The sequence below is a fragment of the Suricata suricatta genome, chromosome 3, assembly GCF_006229205.1.
Source record: "Suricata suricatta isolate VVHF042 chromosome 3, meerkat_22Aug2017_6uvM2_HiC, whole genome shotgun sequence".
Classification (NCBI taxonomy): domain Eukaryota; kingdom Metazoa; phylum Chordata; class Mammalia; order Carnivora; family Herpestidae; genus Suricata; species Suricata suricatta.
Window position 1 is genome coordinate 134,938,493 of NC_043702.1, and position 20,580 is coordinate 134,959,072.

The following is a 20,580-nucleotide window of genomic DNA, read 5'->3' on the forward strand; positions in this document are numbered from 1 at the left end:
CCTGCAGAGCGCCGCTCCGCCGGCGGCCCCGCCCCCGCCGATGTAGTGCGCGACGTCGGGCTTGGAGCGGAGGGGGCCCTGCGCCACCGTGCCCAGCACGCAGCTCCGCGCCTGGTGCTGGCGCTGCTGCAGCCGCTCCAGGTAGCGGGACTCGGCGTCGCGGGCGGACTCGTCCTCAAAGCGGACGCGGGACGGGGAGGGGCCCCGCTTCGGCCATTGCCCGCTGCTGGACTCCCCGCTGGAGGAGTCGCTCGTGTTCCCGTTCTGGAGGTTGTCTCTGCAGGCGAAGGTCATCCTGGGGTCCAGGGCTGGGCTTCTCCGGCCGTCTCTGAGGGGGGAGACAGGAGGAGACAGGTGACAGACAGAAAATGGGGAGGGCGGCACCACACGGCACAGAGCTTCCACGGTGGGTGCTCCGTGGTCACTACGACGGCACCGTTACCCCACACCAAGCTCCTGGGGAGTCAAGCAGTCAATCGGAGTCGCTTCCAACCCCATCTTGAACCTGACACACGGCGCTAAACAAAATCAACAGGAGCTTCTTTCCTTTTGGCTTTCCTTCCGTGCCTGGCGCAGCCTGAGTCAAAATAAATTACACTGAACACAGGATATACAGAAGGATGATGGCAAAAGTCTCATAGTGTGTGCGTGTGTGTGTGTGCGCGCGCGCACATGCGCGCACACACTTACATACACACACTCCACTCAAGAGGAAGTGAGCCTGGCGTTCGTGGGCGTCTGGTAGTGATGAATTCTCCCAGTGCTATATTTGCTATAAAGATTTAATGGGAAGAGTGAATTATGAGTCTCTACACATACTGTGTAGGGCCTGTTTCTAAGCATTCTTGCTCCCCAAAGTGTCCACTCTGGGTTTCTAATCATCTTGGTTAGACAAAATTTAGACAGAATGACACCAGCGTTTCTCTTTGGACTCTCCGTCTTGTCTGTCCCAGTGCCCTCACATGCTTGGAAAAGCCATGAGAAGGAAAGTAAAGTGCTAGGAAGAACCTTCACATTCTGTTCACCAGCCTTTGCTCTGGGATACACTGTGCTGGTGGCCAAGTCCTGCCCACTCAAGAAAACACCTGCCTAAATCTCACACGGGGCCTCCTGGAGCCAAGACACCAGAGTTTCCCGACATTTCCTATCAAAGGCTACCTCAGTAGGGCTGTACTTTCCCTTCCTTTTCCCTACAGTGGCATCCCATCAATCTACTGCTAGGTGTTTCAGACTCACCCCATTTCTCTCATTTATCGCTTCTTTATCACCCACACTGGACCCCTGCCTCGTGTCCAGCCCCCACTGCCTCCTGTCTGTTGGTCCTCCAGAAGCTCAGCTTCATCACCCCATCCCCCAAGGGGGCACAGGATCAAGTTCACGGTCTTTATGGTGAAAACAGAGGCCCTCCACATTCCTCACTGTTTTCCTCCCCAGCTCTGTTCCCTCCACCCCCCACTTGTATGGCCACCAGGCTTCCAGCCTCTTGCACCTCATGCAGCACTCTTGCGTCAGATCCTGCAGACTTTTGTCTTGACCTGTCTGTATTTGAATCCAATTTGTTAAGTGTTACCTGTTGTATAGATCCTGTGTGTGCTAGTTAATTTTATGTGTCCCCCTGCCCAGGGACTTCGTCAAACATTATTCTGGATGCTTCTGTAAGGACATTTTTGGGATAAGACTAACATTTAAATTGGTGGACTTTTAATAAAGCTGATTACCCTCCACAATGTAGTTGACCTCATCCAATCAGTGGACACCCTTAACAGCACAAACACTGATCTTCCCTGAGCAAAAAGGAGCTTTGCTAGTAGACTGCCTTTAGATATGTGTTGCTATCTTCCCTGAGTCTGAAGCCTGCCAGCCTACCCTGCAGATTTTGGACTTACCATGCCTCCATGATCATGTGAGTCAATTCCTTAAAATAAATCTTTCTCTCTCTCCATATATATATATATGGAGAAATATATATATATTCTGTTGGCTCTTTCTCCGATGGTTCTTTCTCTGAAGAAACCTGACTAATACACCATGGTATTATTTCCTTCCTCTGAACACCTGTACGGCTCATTTGTTATTACAGACTCACAAGATGTAAGTGCTGGAAGGCACTGCCATGACCACACGGTCCCTCCCCATTCCTATAAAGGAGGGGCCACACAAGACCAGTCCCAGGCTGACCGGCACCTGAGCAGCTGAAAGGCAAGCTGGATATCTTTTCTCCTTCAGAAGGAGCCGCAAAAATAGAACTAGACACTGACCATGCTAGTGGTCAAGTCCTATCTGGGGAGAGGAGCCTGGATTTTAGGGACCTGCTACTTCCTTCCAAGTACCCAGAAGTGTGCCCGTATACACAACTACCTATGCTGGCATACGTCGTGCGTTATGTTACTGTTTTTAGTCCTCAAAGTGTCTATGAAGCCTTTCCTACCCTGACCCTCCTCCTCCTCTCCCCTCACTCTCCCCAAAGAGAAGTGAGCTCTTCTCCAACAGCACGCTGGACATAGCACAATTTGCTCAAGCTTGCCTAGACGCTCCCAACAACTTATTATAATGAAATGTATGTTAGTGACTAGTGGACTTACTAATCCTTCCTCTAACTAGATGCTTCAGTGATTCTGGAAGAAGGATGCCAGTGCTTTCCAAAAGGCTGTCTTAATGTGAGTTCCTCCCTCACTAAGTTTATAGCTACCCAGGGAAGGACAAATACGGTATGCAATTCAAAGGAAAGGAGTTCAGATAACAGCGGGAAGAAACCATACGTGCTTAACAACTACTATTAAGACATGCTGGCCTGTGGGAAGAGTGGCCATTGAACCAACTGACATCTAAACCTATTCATAGCATTTACTGGAACGGACAGTGGGTCCCTTCCTGGCTGTACTTTGTGTATGGATAAATGGCATTGCCTGTCTGGCTCAGGTGAACATGACCTGTGCTCTGGGGGGTGTCACTGGCCATTCCATTCCTAACCATTCCCTCCCTCTGTGCCTTGACAAAGCCACTTTCTAGCCTCACAATCCAGATGGACTGGAATGATCTGGATTGCTGAGGGAGTGAAGTGAAATATGATGTATAAAGGCTCCCCTTTGGAATCAAGGGGTGGTCTGAGAGGTTAAATTGTTCAAGATTGATTCTCTGCAGAGCTCCATGGGAACCAGCTGTGGCTGAAAGCTTAAGGCACTCCCTCACCTGTTCCATGTCAGACAGACGAGAGACTCCAGCCTTGGACCCCAGGCCTCTGACTGTAGAGGGGAGGGGCTGGTGGTCACCTAACTGTGAGCGCTGAGCTGGCAGGATAAAGCTAGGGTCGAGGTTCCACCATGCCACAGCATTGTGTCCCCACCCCCGGTGCACACTAAGGAGGGGTGAGCACTTCCTAAATCATGCAGCTTGCAGTGCCACAGTGCAAGCACTGGGGGCCTCCCTGGAGGCCAAGGCTAGGTGTTGAGTAAATGTTTACCCTGCCCTAGGAAGCAGTGGGTGATGGGGGCCTGCACATCTGCCGCTATTCCTCACTCCAGCATTTCCAGATTTGCACTACTCCAGGAGGAATTTCTTTCTTTCTTTCTTTCTTTCTTTCTTTCTTTCTTTCTTTCTTTCTTTCTTTCTTTCTTCCTTCCTTCCTTCCTTCCTTCCTCCCTCCCTCCCTCCCTTCTTTCTTTCTTTCTTTTTCTTTTTTTTTTTAAAGAACTACTGCAAAGCAACTGGATCTTCTTGCTTTGAGACCAGAACAGAGCCTGTGCTTGAAAGGGCTGCCTTGAGGAATCCTGCAGAGCTGTCCTTCATCCTGTTTTTTGGAACTCACACTCAGGCTGGGCCAATTTATCCATTAGGCACAGCAGCCACAGTGCCTCTGGGCCGTGACACTTCCAGGGACTCATGAAAATGTTTTCATTTCTCTTCAAGTCAGAAAACAAACTCTTAATCCAAGAAAACATATAATAAATACCTTTTAAACCAACATGGTAATAAACTATAATTTTTAAACTTTTTTTTAATGGAGGAAGGCAAAGAAGGCAAGAGTGTCTAGGATCCCCCCCAAAAATTCATAATGTGGCAAAGTTCTTCATTAGGATCCACCCCCCCACCCCCCACCGGTGAGAATGGTTCAGGGTCTCCCTGCCTGTCTCACCATGGCTAGGGTGGTCCCTCCGATCCCTGTGCTGGTGACAGTTTTCTGTTGGTGACTGTGAGGAACTGGAGCCCCAAGCTCTTGCCCCTGAGGATCCCACCTGCACTTGTATGTCTTCAGTCTCTAGGATCGGGGGGACAATCACTCTGGTGGGCTCACCGGCCACGTGGGGGTTCCTGGGTCAGCTCTCCAGAACATTCTTGCCCAGGAACGGGAGGCTCTGGCCAGAGAAACAGCATCCCCCCACCCCCCAGAAACAAGAGGCACTCCACTGAGCAGAAGCTCCACACTCCCCACCCCACCCCTGCACACACCGGCAGGATACACTGGTGGCCAGGCCCACTCAATGCAGGGAGAGGCTCACGGGGAGATTTGGTACACTGGCCGGCACATGGCATCCCCTCTGCAGACCCCAGATGGCACTGCCCTGCTATGCTGACAGGGTGTGGGCTGCATGCTGGGGGATGAAGAAGAAAGCCCAGCTTTAAAGGCAGTAAATTCCTAATCTAACAAGAAAGTCCAGGTGCCACCAGATGCATCAATGACCTTAACTTTTACATACAAGATGGTGAATTGAGTCATCCTGGAATTCATGCCAAAGGTAGAAATAACATTTCTGTTCTAAAAGGAGAAATGAAGGAGAGTCTGATCCCATAAGGTACCTTCAACCCCACTGCTGAAACCAGAGGCCTCTGCCAGCAGTGCAGGGAACAGGGCACACAGGTACGCTGAGGGCTTGGGAGACAAGCGCACAGCAAATAAGACACTTCCGTAGCAAACAAGCGCGTAACTGCAAAGTCCCTCAAGCTGCCTCAGCCACCACCCCCGTCGGAGAGCACCATCTGGCCCAGGACCTGGAGTTGAACTGGCGTCCGTGGGAAGGCCCCTTTCTGGAGACCCACTTCCTGCAACAATGCCGCGCTCACCACACAACCAACGCAAACTAGACAAGCTCTGTCCTCTTAACACAGCTGCTGCCTGACCCAGGACGACAGCCCTCGTGGGTCACCTTCCCAGGCCCTGCATCTTGCTAATATGTTCTGTCCTGGTATTAGGAATTCCAGCCTAGGTGTGCCTGTCCCCAAAATGGCAAAAGCCTGTGTTTCCAGGAGCTGCTCAATTTCTACACTGATTTGTTTCCAGAAAATGCAGCTGGTGACCCCTCTCCACCTCCTGGACAAGTCTGTCTGTCCGTGCGGGTCCCAGCCACCTCTAGCCAGGCCGAAGATAAAGAAGGCCTTCTTGAGATTGCTCTGCTCGCCCCCCGCTCTTCCATCCATCTTTTACCAAGCTGCTCTTTGGAAGGGGTGACACCCCTGGGATGAGGGTGGGGGGAGGTGGGGGCACTCCTGCATCTGACTCGGGCCTGGGGCCTGTGTGGCATCTCCGTGTTAACTCAGCATGGCTCTCCAGGGTGATCTGACAAGCATAACCTTTAGAAGCATCTGCAGCAAGCCATCTGGCATTGAGGTTTCAGCTGCACCCTCTGAGGATTCACCAGTGCTGCCAAGTCAAAGTAATTCTTTTCTGGACACGGCAGCTGCCAAAGTGGGTCACCTTGCATTTCTATAGCATTTCTATGGCCAGGGGACAGCCTGACAAAAGGGAACAAACTTTAAGGTTGGCGACGGGGGTTGTTATGAGCTGCTCGCCTAATCTGGGGAACAGGAAGTGTCCATGAGCACATTTACACAGTCACATTGGTTTTGTAAATAGTCCTGCCTATTTTGAAGCTCCCCAAACCCAACCTAAGTAACCTACAGAAAGCGGAACGGAGGACTCTGTGAAAATCTAAGAGTCCATATATATGCAGAGAAGAATATTAGGATGCTTCAAAGAAGCCATGCCCATTCCTAACTAGGCCCTCCAACCGGAGTGAGACAAGGCACACGTGTGGAAAGAAAAGGGTAGTCCGTTTGGCACAGCGTGCCAGGATTTAGGATCCCCTGAGCCCCTCTCCTAGGGGTCATGATGACATTGGACTCGCAGGCAGGCCTCAGCCCTCTGCCCATGCTGGAGTCATCTCAATGGCACTATGGCAGTGCCCGGCCCTCAACGAGCCAGCCCAGTGTCCCCCAGCAGAGATCATATGGCCCAGTTCCACTGAGAATCCTCTCTCCATCCAGTATCACACAGCGATGGGAACCAGCACAGCCAGTATGCCCATCATCGTGACAAAAGCACAAATGCCCTGCTCGGGGCTGGCACAGTTTGACATGGATTGGCAGTCCCATGTCAGCACCGGCCCTGGGCCGTGCACTCCACGTGCAGGGGCTTCCTGGAGGGGCATGGCACATGGAACGGCAGGCGGTGATGGGGATGGGACGTCACTCCAGGAGTAGCCACATACGTGAAGGCTGGTCTGAATGTCCTTGAACTTGTTCTTTGCCTGTCTCTTCATCCCCAGTGAACTCACCCTCACCCATGGCTCTAGCATCATGAAAGCAGGGTAATGCCCAACTCTGCCGTTCTGACCTCTTTCTTCCTCTGCAGATCTTGTGTCCAACTGCCTGATAAGCATCTCCCTCATTTGGAGGGCAACCTCCTCAAAGCCTGACCCTGCACATAGACTTCATTCCTTGGCTAAGGCCCCACCAAACCTCCAGACACCCAGTCAGGACCCTGGGCTTCAACCTGAATGCCTCCCCTTCTCACATTTCCTACCTCCAGTTCACTAAATGATTAGGGGTAAGAGGTAACACTCACATAGTACTCGCCATGCCCGGAGCGCAGTTCTGAACACCTTACGTGCACTGATTCAGTATCATTCTCACAACAACCCTGTAAGACTGGCGCCATTACAATTCCCATTTTGCAGATGACAAAACTGAGGTGCAGAGACTTCCCCAAAGACACACAGACAGCAAGTGGCAGCGCCTGAATTCAAACCCAAGGGTCTGGTTCCAGTATCTTAACCACTACTCTGCTGCCTCAGGAAACCTGCCTGCTTCCGGACCTTGGTAATCTCTTGTCTCCACACCCTCCCCCCATCACATTTCGCCAGGACCACCATGCAGCCTCCTTACTGCCCCAGGCCCCCAGATCCAACACATCCCTGCAGCCAGGTCAGCTTAACTGAGATGCAAGTGTGATGATGCTATCCACCTGCTTAAAATCCCATAGCAGCTTTCAGCTGTTACTGGAGACATCCAAGTCGTTCAGCAGGCCTGCAGGCCTCCTAGACTGGCCCGCACTGAGCTTCCTGGCCTTCAAGCCACTCCCTCCCATCCTGAGCATGGTCTTTCTGCTCATGGTTTCTGCCCTGGGATGCTCACCCGGCCTCCATCACCCATCCAGTGGAGATACATGTCTCCTTCAAGCCCCAACTTAGAAGCCATGTCCTCTGTGGCCTCTGCTGTCCTTCCCAAATAGAGGCACGGGGTTCCTGCTCTGTATGCATGTCTGCCCTCTCCTACACCACAGCCCACAGCACTGTATTGACCTGTTTGCTGGTCTTTCTCCCTGGAGACCGTGACATCTGTCCCCCCAGGGAGCTCGGATTATGTGTCATTCATCTTCAAATCCTCCATGTTCAACGCTCTGTAGACCCTCAGTCAAGGTGTGTTGACTGACCAAATGAACTAAATCAAGTGCCTAACATGGGAAACACACACACAGAGAGGAGTGAGCAGCAGCATTTGGGCTGGATCCGACCTCTTCTCCCTGCCGCAGCCCTCCTAGGCCAGTCTGGCCAGGGCCCCACTCACCGGCTGCCCTGGGCGACGGCGGGCACAATATCGTGGCTGGCACGGAGGGGCCGGGTCCTGGCCTTCATGCGGGCACGCTGCAGCAGATGCTTGGCTTCCTCCTGCTTGGGACTCAGCACGGACGCCGGCTTGGGACCAAAGGTCCTGCAGGGTGGCACACAGGCAGAGCAGGCGGGGGAGGGATCAGAAGAAAATAACACGGATTAGAAGGGCTTTAACAGCACTGAGCATGGCGGTGCCAGAGAAAGCCATGCCTGTGCAGCCTCCCTTGTCCAGCTCCCACACAGGGGGGCCTGCGGCCTGGGCTCTGGGCAATGGCCCTGAGTGTCTCTGGACAGGGCCATTGGACTTGGACAGATTATCTGCTCAGGGAGTGGAGGCAGAGATCCCAAGAGGCTCTAAGAAGGGTAGAGAGTCTCCAGATTATTCCATTGTTCCTTCTCTGGGCAGGCAGCCGGAGTTATCTGGGAGGACGGGAGAAGGGCCCGGCGCGTTGGACTGGGTCTGTGCCCAGCCAGATGGTCTTTACACACATCACCTCCTTCTCTCCTTCTGCCTCTCTCTGCAGCCACACGTGCCCATGCAAGCCCCCACCGCAGGCACGAGAAGTCAGGCCTCAGCCCGTCACAGTCTGCTCCTTTTGGGGGACTGACATTTCTATAAATCCTGGTGCTTGCTTGCCTCAGTCCCAATCCAAACCCGTTAGGCACCGGCTCAGGGCTGAGAGAAATTAAGCTGGACCCAAACCAAGTCAGCAAATGGCTCGATTTTCATAATAATAAGGGTCCTCTCCCAGCCCTCCCCACCTACCAGATGTGTGGCCTCCCCGGTCAGTCCAGAGCTGCGGAAAATGACGGCGGCCCTTTTTCAAAGCTGTCTCACAGACAGTGACATAGAGCCGGAGTCAGTTTACTGCAACAGTAGCCCCACAACCTCCCACTGACAAGCCATTTCTCTCCACGGGGCTCCCTCTCCCCAGCCAGGCTGGCCCGGGCAGGTGCACTCTCCACTTGACAGATGAGGGTGTTCCGCAGCCCAGAGGAACATTTGGCACGTTGCTCAAGGTCGAACATCAATTGAGAGCAAAGCAGGTGATAGCCAGCCCCACTGCTTCCAGTATCCTTCCCACACCCTCTGTCTCCTCCTTCCCCCCCCCCTCCTTCCATCCCAGGGCAGGCCTGAGAATGTCTGAGACACCCAGTTTGATGTGACTTCAGCCTCCCCTGTCCTCACTGTCATATCCGAAGGGGCTGTCCTCACCAGGGAAGGTCCACAAATGGCAGGCAGAGGCTCAGCCAGGCCTAGATCTGACTGTAGCACCCCAAATCCCTGGTCTTACCCACCCGTATGTCACCCGGGGAGAGGGGACTGATGGGGGGGAAGGTACCAAGTAGTTTCCTGGAGGACAGACGACAGATGCGAGTGGAAAATGTCCTTGGGACATCCTTGGATAGACAAGCTCTGGGCAGTTTATGGTCCTTTCTTTCTTTCTCTTTTCTTTCCCTTTGCCTTCCCTTCTTTTCTTTCTTGCTCATTATTTGCACCTAACCTTGCTTTGGGGCCCAAGGCGGGGAAAAGAGCTGCCAGAATAAAGGCACCATCTGTGCCCATGAACCCTGGCAGGGCCCAGGCACAGTTCTGGAAGCAGGAGGGTTTACTGGAGTGCCGTGAAGGCGAATCTACGGGCCTGCAGCCCCGTGAAGCCTCCTTTGGCAGCAGAGGCCTCGCTGCGCACAGCTTCCCAAGCAGGCAGCTCCGCTGGGAGCAGCTGTGCTCCCTGGGGCTCCTGCTCCAACAGCAGAGATAATGAGGTTACCAGCCCGAGAGACGCGCCTGCAGCCGCGGGCCTCTGGCTGCCTGCCCGCACACTCGGAGCCTTCCGGTGACAGCTGTGCTTCCCCGGCTGTCGGAGGGCATTTGTCACAAGACCTGGTGGGCAGGCAGGAGGGCCCCCAGGCAGCTGGCCAGATGCTGCAAGGCTCGGCCTTGCCCCCAGGTTTTTAAGTCATTTTCCAGCTTTGCTGTTTCCTTTCTGGGCCCTCTACTTGGAGCTGTTAATTCTTTTTTTTTTTTTTTTTTCATCAGCCACCCTGCTTTGGTTCCTGGCAGACAAAGCTGCTTTCTCCACTGATTAGAAAAGCAAGGCTTTTTTAGGCTCCTAAGGCATCCATGCAGTAACAAGCTGAATGGGGGTGGGCCGCCACCTTCACCGAGGGCTGTCAAGGTCAACAGGATAGGAACTCCTGGCCCTGACCAGCCCCATGGAGGGGAAAGCAGTCTTCTACCAGGAGGTGGGTGGGGACTGGCAGCTGCAGTGCCGTAGGACGCCGAGCAGCTCCCAGCTGGACTGCCCACCCCCATCCATCGTGCATTGCATTGTGCTGGTCCGCCCCGCCAGGCACACAGGTTCAGAATCTTCCATCTGAAGGAGGCTCTCCAGTCTAATCTGGCCCTGGCCTCTGCCAAGGGTACACAGCCTCAGAGCCAACCCATTCCCATCATGGGCTATACCCCACAATCTCGGCTCCCACAATTATGAAGCCTTCCTGGAAGGGCTGGGGCAGGCCACGCAGGGCTACACTAAGGCAACTCCATCTCAGAATAACAGTTTTTGCTACTCTCTTGAAAGCCTGCCTGTCTGAGGCTCATTCGCTCAGCAAGTAGGGCTTGCGGTTAAAGTGGCTGAGTGCCTCTCCCTCCCTGGGCTTTAGTCTCCCCATCTGTAAAGAGTGGGAGTTGGATACGGGAGTAGATCGCACCTGCTACCTGTGAGTCTGGGGCTGCCCAGGTAGTCTGGTGCACCACGAGGCTGGGGGAGGGATTCTGAGGTCCTCTCCCTGGATCCACAACACAGGTGTCTGGCCGCCAAGGAGCAGCAACACCTACCAGGAACTAATTTGGGGGAACAACTGTCGTTCCACATGAGGATTCTGGCCCTTCCCTCTGTCCCTCCAACTACCAGTGTCCCAGGCTGATTTCAAGGACTCAGGGAGCATGTGTCCCCATCTGGCCTGTTCATCTAAGCCAGCTTCCTGGTGGTCAGACAGGCTTAGCTCCGACCTCAGCTCCCCTCAGGACCAGACATATCGAGGTCTTGAGTCAGGACAGACACCATTCCTCTCCTAGCCAAGGTGGGGGTGGGGGGTCAACAGGATAGACTGGCCTCTTTCTGCATCCATCATAATCCTGGATTAAAATAATAAGCTCCAGCAAGTCTGGGTCTAACCGTTTCATCCCAGGAACACAAATTAGGGAAATAATTTGGACTATAAAGAGCTATGATGTTTCCCAGATTCCAGGATGCAGTGGGTAGAGAGGAAACAAATAGCGTATAGAACACATATAAACCTTTTTCCCCAACATTTTTTCTACTTTTGTATATCATAAAGCCTCTAGATGACCAAGGATCGAGCTCTCCTGCTGCTATACGGTGTAGTTTCCTGAGTGAGGGGAAGAGAAAAGGCAGGCCTGAAACGGATTCCTGACTGCACGCCCTGAGGGCAGGAGGTTCCCTGCCCCCACCCCCAGCAGCCTCCTCCCCAGGGCTGCAGGCCACGGGCAGGCTGCAGCCACAGCGCTGGATGAAGCGTGGTTCTGAGGCAGCCTAACGGGGCCCTCGTTCTGGGCTGTCCCCTTACAAGCCATGTCATCCTGGCAGGTTACTTTGGGGTTAAGCCTCATTTTCCTCATCTGCTAAGGGCTCAGCTGATAAGTGAATTGGGCTCCTTAAAACAGCTTATTACAGAGCTGGGCACTGGGTAAGAATCCACCGGGGTTAGCAATCATGCTTACTACTGCCGTTATTATTGGTACTCTTCTTTTAAGTCACCCTTGCCCCCTTAAGGACAAAGGATGGAGTCCCTAAACATGAACTGGAATCTCTGCTGAAGAGATCACCTTGTCGTTGTCTGCAAGGGGAAGGTGCGTTAGGAGGTGAAGCCATCTTAAGGCTCAAGGAGGCTTGGTGGTTTTGTTCCACACAGCCTTTGACAGGGCTTCACAGAAAAGGCACTTTCCAAACTAGGGAGCCAGAGGCGACCTGTAGCAGAGGGACGCTGCTGGCGGGATAATAAACAGGTGCTTCCCGACAGAGAAGAGCGGGTTTCCTTCAAAATGGCGTAGGATGCGCCTGCCTTGGGTAACACCTCTGAAAGCCCGCAGAGCTTTCTTAAGATGCCAACTTCTTATCTGGGGGCTTTGCTGGCTTTGCTCTTGCCTTCTTGAAGAAGGCTAACAAATTCCCTATGGGACTGCCCCTCTGGTCAGCACCGCCTGGCCTCAGCATGTGCAGGGAGGTGTCCAAGACACCCCCAAATAGTGGGGGGAGTGGCCAGGAAAGAGGGCTTCCTCTTGTTGAATTTCAGCCCACCCCTCACAGACGGTCTAAGGTAATTTTCTACAGCCTCTGTATTCACGAAGATTGGGACCATGATGAGAATGTGTGCTGTGTGTGTGAGTGAGCTAACGGCATGGCAGAAAGCTCCAGGTGGTACTCGCTGTGTGTTAGGGCTTCAGTGTCAGTGTCCTTCCTTCTCTACCCAGGACTTAGAGCACGAGGTGATCAGGAGCACAGTAAGCATCTGAAAACACTGGTGAGTGGTCTAACTTTTCTTTTTAGTTTCTCAAGTGGGCTTGAGAGCTCTAAGGGGGCTTTTCTCCAGTTTTCCTTTGTCTATCTTTTTTTAAATTTTTTAAATATTTATTTACTTTTGAGAGTGGATGGGGGGGACACAGAATCCAAAGCAGGCTCCAGGCTCTGAGCTGTCAGCACAGAGCCTAACACAGGGCTCGAACCCACAAACCATGAGATCATGACCTGAGCTGAAGTCAGGCACCTAGCCAACTGAGTCATGCCATGTCTGTATATCTGAGTGGGTGGGCAGGATGGTGGGTGGCTGGGGATATGCAGGACAGGCTGACTCTGCCACCCTGCATTACCCCTTTGCTTTGGGCTGTCCCCAGGTACACTGATGGCCCTGAGATCCTGGGGATGTGTAAGGGTGGTTCTTCTCCCATGCTCACCCCTAGGACTCTGTGCCCCTCCTGATCCTAGGGGCCCAGAAGATCCAGAACCAGACCAGTAAGCCCGAGTGAGCTCCAAGCCCTCTCACCAGCTCTATAGCACAGGCACCAGGCCACAGGGCACAGCAACAGCCCTGCATTGTCAGAAGATGTCGTGGTCCTACCACGAGAGGGTGGGTGTGGCAAGAAGAAGATGGTTAATGTTTCTCATTTCTGACTGCCCTACTTCAAATCTAAATTCCAAAGCTCTCCATTTATGGAGAGCCAGCCTCCCTGCCCTGTATCCTGACGATGTCCACGCATTCCACCTCACCCTTCTCGCAAGCATTCCTGCAGGTCCTGCCCACCTGGTGTGTCCTCTCCTGTTTCCATCCGGACCCTAGCAAGCCCACCTACACTCATGCACAGGCGCTCCCACTAGATGTTTCCCCAGCGCCTGTTCCATGCGGCTGCTCGGCCGGGACTGTGTCCCAGAAATAAGACCTGCACAGTTTTTGCCTCCAAGGAGCTGCAGGAGACCCACCTGCAACATCTACAGCCAAAGCTGGTATAGGCAGAGAAGGCAGTGGGCACGACAACAGGCAATTCCCTCTGAAATTATACACCAGGGTCGGTTCACAGGAGGCTCTCCCAAAATGCTCGCGAATCTATTCACTTCTCAAATGCTGGCGATTTTCTCGGAGCTGTGGGTCTGGCCACTGGAGCCATAGGCAAGGCCTCTGAAAGTCTCAGGGGCTCCCTGCCTGCCTGCCTTTAAATTGGAGTCTACAAACTGCTTTGGGGCGGGGAGTTTTGACCTCTAGCAATCCCAACAGGGGCCTGAACACTGGGACCCACCAGAGCGTGAGCTGCTGCAGGCTGGCACTCTGCCTTCTCTTTTCATGAAGAGGCATGTGTCCTGGAGACTGGGCTTCCTCTGAGCCTCACCTTCTGAAATGGGGATGATTCTACCATGGGGATTAGGGGGTAGAGGGGTAGAACCAACAGCCTAGGGAATCCTCTGAGTCTCCTTTATCGTCAAAGCACAAATAAAACATAGCCCCAGAGACCCTCTCCTCTCCATTTTGCCCCCAGCAGAGCAGCAGTTAAAGCCCTGCAGACACACCTGAGGATCCGGGTGGACGCACACGGAAGGTCCTGAGAGCTCTATGAAGAATGAAGAGGGCAGAGCCGGCCCTGGGCAGAGCACCTGCGTCACTATCCTCCCTACTCCTGACTTTGACAGGACCAGTACCCAGTCAGCCCATGAACAGGGGGCTGACAGCACTGGCCCCCACTTGCCCTCTCTGAAGTGCTTATGTCCCCACTCATCCCCTCCCCAAATCCCCATTTCCCAATCGCCTCCACAGTGGCTCGGGCAGAAACAAGATTAGCCTGTGGAGCCCGTCACCTCTCCTTTGCCTATCCCTGAGAACACCTGCCAGTGCTGGGGGAGGCAGAAGACCCCAGATGCCTAACTCAAGGAGGGCCTGTGGGGCACAGTGAGGAAAGTGTGGCAGTGTGGGGTGCAGGTGAGAGCAAAGGTTTTGGCACGAGGCAGCCCTGCTTTCCCGTACTTAATAGCTGTGTCATCTTGGGCAAGTCATTTAGCCTCTCCCCAGAGGGGTCTGTCTGTCAGTGAAACAGGAACAATCCATACAGGTGGTTATGAGGATAAAGTGAGAACGGGGTGAGCACTTAGCACAGGCGCTGGCACACAACAAGGGCTGTGGTCCTCAGCGACACCTTGTCCTTGTCCCTGCATGGTCCTCTGGAGGGAAGGACGGGCCACCGGGATGTTCCAGCTCTCTAGGACAGAACCTTCTCTTGCACCTCAGCAAAGGGGACAACACTGGGGTCAGGGGATGGAGGTCTCCTCAGCTTTTGGCCCCTAGCACGCAGGATCCCAGAGCACTTCTGGTGTTTCCACGGCACGCAGGTACCTCACCCGCAAGGCCGGCTCTCCCTGTGACCCCCCCCAACAACAGGCGGCCCCCTGGCCCCTGCCCCCTGCCCCAGCCAATTGTGACTACTGTCTCAGGTAATCATCATTTCACGAGCTTCCTGTCTTACCACTTGCAAAGCAGTAACAATTGTAGACCATTCTAATTAAATACACATGGATTAATGTGTATTTTATAATTAAATATGCGTTGGATTAATAACCATTTGATGCAGTACTGAACGGCACTGATGCTAAACCTCAGTGTGAAGCAGGACCATTTATTTATCTGCCCACCCTCAGAGGAGAGGACTCACTGCCAGAGCGCACCCTGAGCCCCTGACAGAGGCCATCACGATGCCTGGCCACAGCTTCAGGACACTGCGCTGCCCAGGGCCCCGCGCCCCTCGGGACATGCGCTAAGTCCCCAGGATACTGGACTGCAGAGCGGACAGTCGATGCCTTATTTCAGAACTCTCTTGGGCCGGTTAGCTATACAGAAATGGCATCAGTAAACCTACCTGCCTCAGGGGACAGATGGAGCCTGTGGTGTTTTAGGGACCACTTTCATAGCTGCCAGGAGACTCAGAAACAGAACGAAATGAGGAGCCCCATCCAACGGGGCCTCAACACATGGCTGACCTTTCTCTCATCCTTGAACCTGACCCCCTTCAGCCTGGGGGTTGCCTCAGCAGGGGCCTGACTGTAGATTGCAAACGGAAGTCAATGGGGTTCACTGAATGACCTTCCAAACAGACCAGATGAGGAGGTTCCCCATATGCCAACTCTATGCCCAGATAGGTGCTGGGCACAGTCTGAATGCTAAGACAGCTTCTCTCCACACATCCACACCCACACCCACCCATCAGATACCTACGGGTCACACCGTACACGAATACACGCATGTCCGTACATCCTACACCCGCACACATACATGCGAGCCGAACCCTAAAGTGCTGCAGACGGCCTGGCAGTTTAAACCACAGTCCAGCAATCCCCGTCCTGAGGATTCTGTGCAAATGCCGTCTCTGCACAGGGCTGGAGGAGAGTGCCTTCCTTTGCCATGGTTGATGTTCTCTTCCTTTAAAACAGGTATTTTGATCACTTATCATCCAACATGCAAGCTGGGAGCTTCGGCTTCTCCTCTCAACAGGGACTGCCAGTGGCAGCACCTTGCAGCTGGGCCTCTCCCGGCCCTGGAAGAAAGGCTGTGAGGGGCGGTGGGCAGCAGCCGCTGCAGGAAGAGAGGCGCCATCTTCCCCTGCCTCAGCTGCCTTCTCTGCCGGCTCCCCAGGGAAGGAGGAGGGAGAGGAAGGATGACAGGGTGTCGCTGAGGATCACAGTCCTTTATGCAGTCTCACACCCTTCCATGCTGCGGCTGGGCTATGGGGAGACCTGATGAGAGGCAGTGGACAGTGGCCATGGAGGCAGAAGAAGAGAGCCCTGGCAGGGCGGTGCCAACTATGATTCCAAGTCACAAATAATGAGGGATGAAGGAGCCAGACAGCCCCCTGTGTACCAGGCCCTTGGCCAAGGCCACTGCAAAGGCCAACAGCCAAGCAGAAGCTGGGTCGCCTGAATCTGGGCAGCCCTCAATTTGTAAAAGCAGGACCAAGGGGGTCCCCTCCACGTCTCCTGGAGGGCAGGTCAGATGACATGGAATTGAATTTATGCACAACTGGCCTGGTAACGAAGAAGCAACAGTTCTGCTCTCTGCCCTCCACAGAAACCGTGAGATCCCCAACAGGTGACGTTACTGAGCAGCTGGAGAAACGGAGCCTCTGCGGAGCCTGGCATTCCCCGAGCCAGGAGATCAGCAAAGACAGAGACTGAGCACACCTCTGAGCAGGCGCCAGCGGCGGCCGCTCACCCCCACCGAGCGCATGTCCTGCGGGTCAGGTCACTACCCATGTCAGAAAGTGGCCCCCTGTCCCGACCATCCCAGTGTGCCAGGTCCCCGAGACACCGGAGGGCTGGAGGAGGTGAAATCCTTTACAGGAGCCAGCACCCACCCTGGATGGGAAAGGGACCATGAAGTAAGAGCTCTGCGTCTGTGTACTTTCCCTAAGGATTTTCACAACTCTTGCCTCCTTTTAGCCTCACGACAGTCCTGCGAAGTCAACCAGACAGATACTTTTTGGGCCACTTTAAAGATAAAGGGACAGAGGCCAGAACAGGGGAAATGACCCCCAGGGAGGCAAAGCAGGTTTTTGGTACCTTCTTGGCACCATGCCCCACACCCAGTGGTTCTGCTCAAGCAGGAGCCAGGCACCAGTGGGCACTAGGGGTGACTGGCGCGTTCTGTGGGGTCTCAGCTATGAGGACCCACAGCGGCCCACTGTGCACCGGTCTGCTGGTGGAGGGTCTGCCGCCTCTTGCTTTCTCCAGGTCTCCCACTCTGCTGGTACTGGGTCAGCGAGGCGACCACAGCCAGGAGGGCAGGGGCAGAGGTGTGCACCTTACCTGTTCTGGTCTGAGTCCTGCAGGGAGATGCCCGAGTCCCAGTCCACATCCCCTGTTGGTCGTTCTAGGACGCAGAACAGAAGCAGAGGTCAGGGCAGAGCCAGAAACTGGGCTCTCAGGGGCCACTTACTAAACATGGAGAAGAAATCTTCTCCACGAGCAGTTTACTCCCCAGATAAATTCAACTCCACTCTGTGTCTCAGCCTAAGAAGTAGAGGCATGGCCTGTCACAGTGACAGCTGGCAGGCACCGCCAAGGGCCCAGGGGACCGGGTGGGTCCTGTCAGGCATGGGGTGAGGAATGGACTTTGGGGTGGGAGGAAGGATGTGAAAGAAGACGCTCTTGGGCCCGGACACTTGCATGTCCCAGCAGTGCCACCGCCCAAGTACAGCCCACCTAACAGAACACCTGACCTCTTAGTGGGTAGGGTTTCTCCCAGGAGGCAAGGCAACCCCCTGGGAGCTGAGGGCAAGTCAGTAGAGGGAGGTGCAAAATACCACTCAAGAAGGGCTACAAGAGAGACAGAAAGGGAAGAAACCATGGTAGCCTCCACACCAAGCACAGAGGGTGGCCTCCAATTGCTCTGGGGGTCATGGGGTCTTCAGCAGACAGGTAAACAGTCTGCCAGAGCCAAGAAAGGAGGACTTCTTGACGAATTAGGTGACAGGCAGCTGTGCTCTTCTTTCCTCCCTGCCCCACCCCTCCGCAGGTGCCCTCTTTCCCCCTTGTGCCCTCCTGGACTCCCTCCTTCTGCCACCACCACGCCCTACAGAGCGAGCCTCACCTGGTGCACCTCTGTCCTGGGATGGAGTCCAGACTGGGAGTCCCACCTTGGGGGGGCCTTGCCCCCCAACGCTTAGCATCTCCTGCAGCAGAAGGCGGTTCCTCTCCACCCGGTCAGACAGGGACAAGGCACTGCCCCCAGTGCCCAGAGCCCCCAGGTCTCCAGGTCGCCGAGCCCCCCTGGGGACAACGTCTTCCTCGGAGGTCAGAGACAAGCTATCCAGGTCTCCCCCTGTAACCAGACCTTCCTGAAGGGCATATGATCTTCCTTTCCTCAGGTTGGGCCTGTGGGTGATTTTGTTGCAAGGGCCCCCAGGCAGGCCGGGGGTGACTCTGTGGATAGGGCTCTCTGGCAAAGAGCCAGGCCCTGGCAGCAGGCTCCTCTTGTCCGGCGATGCCCATGCTGCTTCTGGAGGCCACGGACTCTTCCGGTCCCAGCACTCAAGCCCAGGAGAAGGCGGCCTGGGTGGTCTGGGAACCCCATCCCTGGCAGGCTCATCCTTGTTGACAACACTGTCCAGCTGCGCCTCGGTCACGTTCTGAGCAGGGAGGACCGCCTCAGCATCTGGCAAGGAAGACCCCTCTGATGGGGTCCTGGCTCCGCCCACTCTGACTCGCCTGCATTTGGGTTTCTTCCATGGCCTCTCCTGAGAAGCGGGGCAGGGGCTCACCCCCTGTTTGCCTGCTGTCATCTTTTCCTTCAAGGCCCTCACCTTGGACTCCAGCACAGAGGGACCTTGGAGCTGTATCCCCTGGGCTCTGGGGTGCTGGGGGGCCATCAGGTTGGGCATTCTGGCTTCCAGAGAGAAGGACCAGGGTCTTGGGAGGTGTCCATTATCCAGCTGTGGCTCAGAGCCACTTTTCTCCACACCTGAGGTCATCTCCACGGAGCTGGTTGGTCTGCTCCCTATTTTGGTCCCTCTGGAAAAAATAAGTCACAGAGCTCCTGAGACCCAGCATAGGGCTAATAGCTCCAACACCCCCCTGGGTCCCCAAAGTGCCTTGGTATTGAGCCCTGTCCAGATGAGAACTTGGGGACAGAGCTTTGAAAAGTATAAATCATTGGATGGCACAAATAAGTTACTACTGAGTTTCTTCTTCCAAGTCTGAGGAGTGTTCTAGTTTCTCTACCCCCATTTTAGAGATGGGGCACAATGAAGTTTCAAACAACAGCCGATTGTGGACCAGAGGGAAAACAGGGGCCAGATTTCCTAATCCCTGGCCTCTTGCTTTGCTGACCAGTGATCTCAGTGGATATCAACCTTGGCTAACAGCTAACATGCGCTTTCCTTTTTAAGGGAATCCGGTGCAGAGGAGGAACTTCAGGAAGATACCCCACAGGATCTAACCCTCTGGTTCAAGGTGCCCACCTGTGTACAAGCCCCAGGACAGCAGCAAGGGGCTGTGCGAAAACGGTGGCCATGATTGGTCCCTGACTCCTAGCTACGTGTACCAGGCAGGCCTGCAAGAGCTTTCACACACTGTCAAATAATCCTCACACGCTGCCAGCATGGGGTCATCTTCCTCATTTTCACAGACAGAGAAACTGAGGCACATAGAGATTCGGTCACGCAGGTGCTAAAGGGAGGCCGGATTTGGAATCCAAAACCAGGGCTTTTTCAAAGCACCCAGTGATCAAGTGATCACTTACCCCCCACTCTCCTCATTCTGTTGATGAGAGAGAATATCCAGACTGGTGAGGTTAAGTGACTTGCCAGAGTCACACAGCTCCTCAGTGGCATGGTTGATGTCAAGGTCTTCAGAGGGTGTGACAGTGAGTATGGGATTTTATTCCCCAGGGTTCAGTGCACACATACATGCCACAGCACATTAATATTTACCCCGGTCTCTGAGAAAATGCTCCTTATACACCATATGTTTATATATGTCTCACCTGAAGTAAGCTGCTTGTATAAAAATCCATATTTACATAAGGGACAAATGGGGAATTAATTTTTCACTTTCTATATGGACTAAAAAGTTCACCATAGAATTCTCCGAAATGGCAAGTCCCTCTATAATCGTTTATTACCATTCGACTTAAACGTGTTGCAGGAATGCACATACTTCATAAAGCAAAATACACACACGGTGCAAATGTCACATCGGCCTTAAGCCGGGGAAGCACAAGGGGTATCTTGAGGCGGGGGAGAGCCTTTCCTCCACCAGTTGATCTAGAATTTTACCAACTCTCTCTTGCAGACAGGCCACCGAATCCTCTCTTGTCAAGTTCAGGTCAGAAGGCAGGGGGTTGGGGCAATTCCAGCGAGAGGAAAAGCACTTCCTGACGGGGAAGCCTCTGGAACCGCTACCCCGGAGAACCCGTCTCCTCCCACGGGGCTCCACGGGGCGCGGGCAGCCTTCCGGGAGGCGCGGGCTCACTCCCACAGGCTGAAGCGGGAAGGACGCGCGGGGCGGCCTCCCCGCACCCCTGCCTGCCCCCACCCCAGACCCCTCCGCCTCCCATCCCCGACCCGCGGCCCCCGCTCCCGCGTACTCACTGGGGGCCGCCGCCCGCGGGCTGGGCCGCCGCCTCCGGCGCCCCCTCCATC

General features: G+C 54.3%; 1 protein-coding gene across 2 annotated transcripts in view; it reads right to left on the minus strand.

Moving 5' to 3' along the window:
- Positions 1 to 20,579, minus strand: part of KIAA1614 (KIAA1614 ortholog) — a 41,762-nt gene extending 21,183 nt beyond the window's left edge. For both annotated transcript variants that reach the window (XR_003906850.1, XM_029935261.1), the window contains exons 1-5: positions 20,530 to 20,579; positions 18,030 to 18,949; positions 17,246 to 17,309; positions 7,840 to 7,983; positions 17 to 328 (exon numbers count right to left, since the gene is read on the minus strand). Coding sequence is in view for 1 of the 2 variants with exons in the window: in XM_029935261.1 (XP_029791121.1) it covers positions 17 to 328; positions 7,840 to 7,983; positions 17,246 to 17,309; positions 18,030 to 18,949; positions 20,530 to 20,579 (1,490 nt within the window). In the remaining variant the exon portion in view is untranslated. The remainder of the gene's footprint in view (positions 1 to 16; positions 329 to 7,839; positions 7,984 to 17,245; positions 17,310 to 18,029; positions 18,950 to 20,529) is intronic.
- Position 20,580: the final 1 nt, after the last annotated feature.